Source organism: Enoplosus armatus, chromosome 7 (genome assembly GCF_043641665.1).
Source record: "Enoplosus armatus isolate fEnoArm2 chromosome 7, fEnoArm2.hap1, whole genome shotgun sequence".
Classification (NCBI taxonomy): Eukaryota; Metazoa; Chordata; class Actinopteri; order Centrarchiformes; family Enoplosidae; genus Enoplosus; species Enoplosus armatus.
This window is the reverse complement of record NC_092186.1, coordinates 8,383,332-8,388,855: the sequence shown is the minus strand read 5'-3', so window position 1 is coordinate 8,388,855 and position 5,524 is coordinate 8,383,332. Positions and strand designations below refer to the sequence as shown.

Sequence of the window (5,524 nt, the reverse complement as noted above, 5' to 3'; positions counted from 1 at the left end):
TTTAGCCAGTTAGCTCCTGTTAGCTACAGTCGCAACAATGTCTGAAACAGTACACACAGCAACTAACCTCTCCTTTTATTTAGCTTAACAGCGGGTAGCTAGTTAACAGCAGCAGCTAACAGAGTTACTTCTGTAGTGCTTTGACTTTTAAGGTGTTTTTTGAGAGAGAGACACAACTTGGTCAAGATAAAAGAGTCTTTCTCTGTGGATGCTCTAGCTAATATGATCAAGCTAGCTAGCAGTTAGCATGTGATATGCTGAGATGTGAGCAACTCCACTGTCAAGAAAAGTGACATTTATGGAAGAAATAAAAACATAGCTTTGTAAAACATTTATTGGTTCATTTATATATTTGACACCGTTGATTCATGTGCTCATTTATTTCATTTCCTAATTATTTATTTATTTAATATTGACCACTTTGGGGCTCCACATACTGAATCTGAACTTCATAAGATGGGAGTATTCGGGTTTGTATGAGTTCATTAACATTGATATTACAGAATGTGTTAATTGAGCTACAACCTCGGAGAGACAAAACAAAGGCAGAAGAGGACGGTCGTGTTCCTCATGTCTTCAGTCTCTGTCAGGTGGACTTCTCCGGACGTTGACCTCTGAATCACTGGACTTGGTGCTCGGTGTGAACATGTTATCTGCTGATGGTGACTGGCTCCTCGCAGTCGTCCTGCTGGCAGCAGCAGCAGCTCACATCATTTGGACCCGGTCTGCTTCACGCGTCTGGACCACTTCAGCTTTTTGATTGCAGACTTCGGCCTTTGATCAGGCGGACAAAGGAGCCGAGCGTCGAGCGCGCGGAGATCACCCGAGTGAGACCGGAACTTGTCGTGCCTTCAAAGTAAAAGCGCAAGAAATGTTTGCCACCTCTTTGTCTCACAGTCATCACGCACGTGCCGAAAATGTTGACTGTTTTTACTGTGATTAGGATGGTTTTGATCTGATGAACAACTGATTTGCACAGTAGACATTACAACTGCTTATTTTGGCTGCCCTTGAGGCCACATGTTGACTTTGAATAAGAAAACATGTAGACAACAGACAACAGTGGCCTAACTGTAATTGAACACATTAACATTGTTTCAGAAATGTATATTTTAAAACGTTAACAGCCTTCAATCTTGTCAAAAGCGTTGCAGTAAGACGTTTATTTTAGAGCTATGACCGGATATAGTGGGCTACTTATTTTTTACTCTGGCTGTCTTGACATCGGTGACAAAAGCAAGTGTGCGCTCCGCGGTACCCGCACATCCAGCAGCCAGCACTGATCACAGACCAGCTGACCAGAGAGGAGAGAGAGCACCCAGAGGATCTACAATTGTTATGATGATTAAAAATGAAGCTTTAATTTAAACCCGTTCGTCTCCTAATCACAGAACTACTCTGGGGGAAATGGAAGATTTGGGGAAAGTATTTCCATGTAATGACAGATCTCCAGTCATGTGTGACTCTTTGGCAAAGTGGAGCGGAACGTTTGGGCGCGCACTTGGACTTGTGCGGGGTTTCTGTGCGTGAAATGAAAAAAAAGAAAGGGGCTCTACGATGATTTTGGCTTTTAATTAACTATGGGCGCGCACATTCTGGAGTCCAACTCCAGCGGGAACTTGACTCCTGCGGTGTCCGAGGCTGGGACTGTGCTCCCGGGCTACCTGGCGGTGATCTTATCGGTCCTCATGGTGACTCTGGTGGTCGTGGTGGTGGCTGGAAACGCGCTGGTCATCATGGCTTTTATTGTGGATAAAACCCTGAGAAATCAAAGCAACTACTTCTTTCTGAATCTTGCTATATCTGATTTTCTCGTGGGTGAGTTGCTGCCTCTTCTTCTTCTTCTTCTTCTTCTTTGTGTCTCCTCTGACAGTCTCTTTCAAGTCTTTTGTTCCTCCCTGTGAATGAAAACCCACTAAAAGGCTATATGTACACGCCCCAAACACATTGTAATTTCACTACAATATAATTATAGTGAGTCTCTAGTGTTCAGTGGCGAGTTTATGGTGACCTTACCGTCCTTTCTGCTTCATTCATGTGTTACATTACCATGGAGTATTGGGTTTATTTGTAGCAGCCCTCTATTTTATTTGTGTAAGGCATCCACACCCCTCTTACTGTGCTGCTCTTATCTGCAGCATTAGATAAATTACGTCCTCCTCTTTACTGAAACAGCCAATGCAGGCTGCTCTTGTTTCACTTTATCTCTGCAGGGGTTCGTAACATGCAGTAACCAGTCATTTTTTTGTCACATGTAAAGGGTCTCACATCCAGGCGGTCTGGAGGTCTGGGTGTGTGTGAATGTTAATATTGGGTGGAGGGTTGAATCATCATGCAGTGTGTGTATATATATATATATATATATATATGTGTGTGTGTGTGTGTGCCTGTTCCAGGTGCCTTCTGCATCCCGGTGTACATCCCGTACAACCTGACAGGCCGGTGGATGCTGGGTAAGGGGCTCTGCAAGGTGTGGCTGGTCATGGACTACCTGCTCTGCACCGCCTCAGTCTTCAACATTGTCCTCATTAGTTATGACCGCTTCCTGTCAGTCACAAGAGCAGTAAGTACAGGCTGTGGAGGTGCTCATTACCACACACACACACACCGACACACACACACCGACACACACTACCACAGTCAATTGTAAAATGTGTCACTCTGTGAGGCAGTTTGCTCGACAGTGAGAAGCCATTGACATTCACAGCTTTGTTCCTTCACAAGGGTGTCTGGCTTTAATCTATAATTTTGTCCAGTCAATCTGAGACACAGAGCCTGAAGTGTCTGGTTAACTTAGTGGGTAAATGTTTTGAATGCAAACATTAACATCAACTCAGCGGTGTGTATGGACGAATATAATTCAGTTAAAGGGTCACCACAGGAGTACTACTCCGTCTGTCTTCTGTCGCCGTGGAGGAGCTTTTTAAAGTTTGAAATGTTTTAACGTTAGTTAGGAAGTGTGGGGTTTTTGGAAGAAACATGCTATTGAGTTGCATTATGGGAAATGTAGGACCTAGGGAGCGTGACTAAAATTCAGAATATCTCATCCTCTGCTGTTTGTTTTTTAGTCTGTCCCTCAACTATATGGAAGTAAAATACTAAATAGTACAAAGTGTACCTTTTTAAAGGGGTTTTAAACAGAACAAAAACAGCCACATATTTACCGCCCCTACTGTCTTCATCAGTGTAAAACCTGAAATAATCTTTAACCCAGTGCCCTACATAAGGCCAGTGTTGGTCTTCAAGTATAACATTTCTGTTTCAAGACTAAATCTTAAAATCTCCCAGACAACATGTTCATTTGTGCTTGATATAAAACTGAAATGTTTCCCAGTGGATACATGGATTTATGGTTTTGCTGCTTACTAACCAGTGTGTGTTTTGAGGTTGATGGTTTGTCTCAGTAGCTTAGTAGGAAATCTTATTTATTTATTCCTTTTCAATCCGTAGAGAGCAGGACTTCTCTCATTTACAATGGAAATGGGGAGTCTTTTGTTTTTGTAAAGACCACTCGAGACGGGGGCCAGAATCAGTTATTAGCATCATGAAGTGGCTCTATTTCATTATTTACTGACTCAGAGAAGTGGGTTTTTTAAAGTTGCTCTTTAACCACGGTCACCTTGGCAGCAGTGTTTGTCTCGCAGTGATATACCCAGATGTTGTAATTGAGACATTTGATGGTTTGAGGCAAAGAAAAACAAAAACAACAACAAACAATGAAAGAGAGAGTGATAAATAGTGGAGCCCTTTCTAAAATGGTAGAGTTTAGACTGAGAAGAGGTGAAAATAGAGCAAGCGCAAAGAGAATGAGCGACGGGTGATGGCGAGGGGGGAGTGGATCGGGAGAAACCAGATGTCTCTTTCACACTTGTGTTGCATCAGTGAATGTGGCTCTCAGCCCGACATTCCCCTTCTCTCTTTGGCTCCGGTGACACACAGAGGAAGAGGAGCCTCGTGAGTGGGTTTTATTTACAGCTGCTCCGAGGCAGCACAATACAAACAGGGCTTCACTTGAACAAGGCACTCCGAGCAGGAGCAAGTGCGTTTGTCGGCCCGTTTGTGTGTGAGCAGCTGTGGCTATTGTATGTAAATGTAACAAATATGTGTTATTGTGCATCAACGTGAGTCACACTTGTGCCTCTCTGTCAACACAGGTTAAATACAGAGCGCAGAGAAACATGACCCGCCAGGCTGTGTTCAAGATGGTGGCGGTGTGGGTGCTGGCCTTCCTCCTCTACGGCCCTGCCATCATCTTCTGGGAGACGATCGTTGGCCAGAGCGTCGTCCCGGCTCACGAGTGCTATGCCGAGTTTTATTTCACCTGGTACTTCCTGCTCAGCGCTTCTACCTTTGAGTTCTTCACCCCGTTCGTGTCTGTGGCTTTCTTCAACCTCAGCATTTACCTGAACATCCATCGCAGGAACAAGAACGGGGGCGCCGAAGACGACGCCAAGCCGCAGAGGAACAGTAAGAAGCCCAGAGATGGGGGAGGCTGGTCCGTGTTTTTCGTGAAGACTCGGAAGGTGTCGTCCAGCGAGCCCACCGCTATCTCTGCAGTGATCGAGGACGACGACATCCTGTCCCCCTCTTCCATCGGGGACCCTAACACCAGTCAGATATGCATGCAGAGGGAGAAGTTCTCTCCTAACAGAAAAGACTCCAGGCTGTTTCAGCACACGGCCTCCTGCATGGCGCCCGGCCGCAGGACTCAGGCGTCTCGTCTTTCGCGAGACAAAAAGATCGCCAAATCTTTGGCCATTATCGTCTGCATTTTTGGGATTTGCTGGGCTCCTTACACTCTCCTAATGATTATCCGCGCTGCCTGTAGCGGCGCGTGCGTGGCAAACTATTGGTATGAGATTACATTCTGGCTTCTGTGGCTGAACTCTGCCATCAACCCGTTCCTGTACCCTCTGTGCCACAGCAGCTTTCGAAGGGCTTTCTCGAAGATACTGTGTCCTAAAAGACAATCGGTCCAGCCTCAAATCGAGGCTCAGTCCTGTTAGATGAACTCAATTGCACTTCCATGCTTTATGAATGCAGCAACTGTTGTTGTCAAACACTGTAAAAAAAATCCATATACTGTTCTTCCATCAAAAAAAAAATCCAGTTTTCAAAAATGTTTGCGTTGAAGTGAGTTGTGCGAGGATTGTCACGGCATATCTGACAGCAATACGACAATTCAACAGTGTACTTAATGACAGGGTAAAGAAGTGGCGTCTCACGGCACCTTTTAAAGTGGATATAATTGCCCTTAATTAAAGCACCCCTAAAAGCCGATGTCAGATTTTTCAAACGCTGTGCATCTTCATTTTAAAGTGTATGCTAACCTCCGCAGACAATCTCTGTAAGTAGGACAGGAAGGGGAGACGCAGTTTAGACTTTCTCACCCCTCAGTTCGTTATGTGTGGAAGGCTGCGATATGATGACTTATGCCGCCAGATAGACTTTGATGACCATAATTTAGTCTAAGATATTATACAAGAACCACAGCGCACTGAGTTGTTAAATTATGGTCTGTCTG

At 44.8% G+C, this 5,524-nt stretch overlaps 1 protein-coding gene across 1 annotated transcript; it reads left to right on the top strand.

Moving 5' to 3' along the window:
- Window positions 1-1,556: 1,556 nt before the first annotated feature.
- Window positions 1,557-5,280, top strand: LOC139287610 (histamine H3 receptor). The gene is made up of 3 exons (XM_070908727.1): window positions 1,557-1,818; window positions 2,397-2,563; window positions 4,155-5,280. Exons 1-3 carry the CDS (start codon window positions 1,581-1,583, stop codon window positions 5,004-5,006), a joined length of 1,257 nt encoding a protein of 418 aa, XP_070764828.1. The 5' UTR covers window positions 1,557-1,580; the 3' UTR covers window positions 5,007-5,280.
- The last annotated feature ends 244 nt before the right edge of the window (window positions 5,281-5,524 follow it).

Bases quoted from the DNA above. Each gene is read 5' to 3' on its own strand.
- LOC139287610 (XM_070908727.1), top strand. From the start codon at position 1,581: ATGGGCGCGCACATTCTGGAGTCCAACTCCAGCGGGAACTTGACTCCT. The intron at 1,819-2,396 runs GTGAGTTGCTGC...TGCCTGTTCCAG, and splicing joins TATATCTGATTTTCTCGTGG to GTGCCTTCTGCATCCCGGTG. The intron at 2,564-4,154 runs GTAAGTACAGGC...CTGTCAACACAG, and splicing joins TCCTGTCAGTCACAAGAGCA to GTTAAATACAGAGCGCAGAG.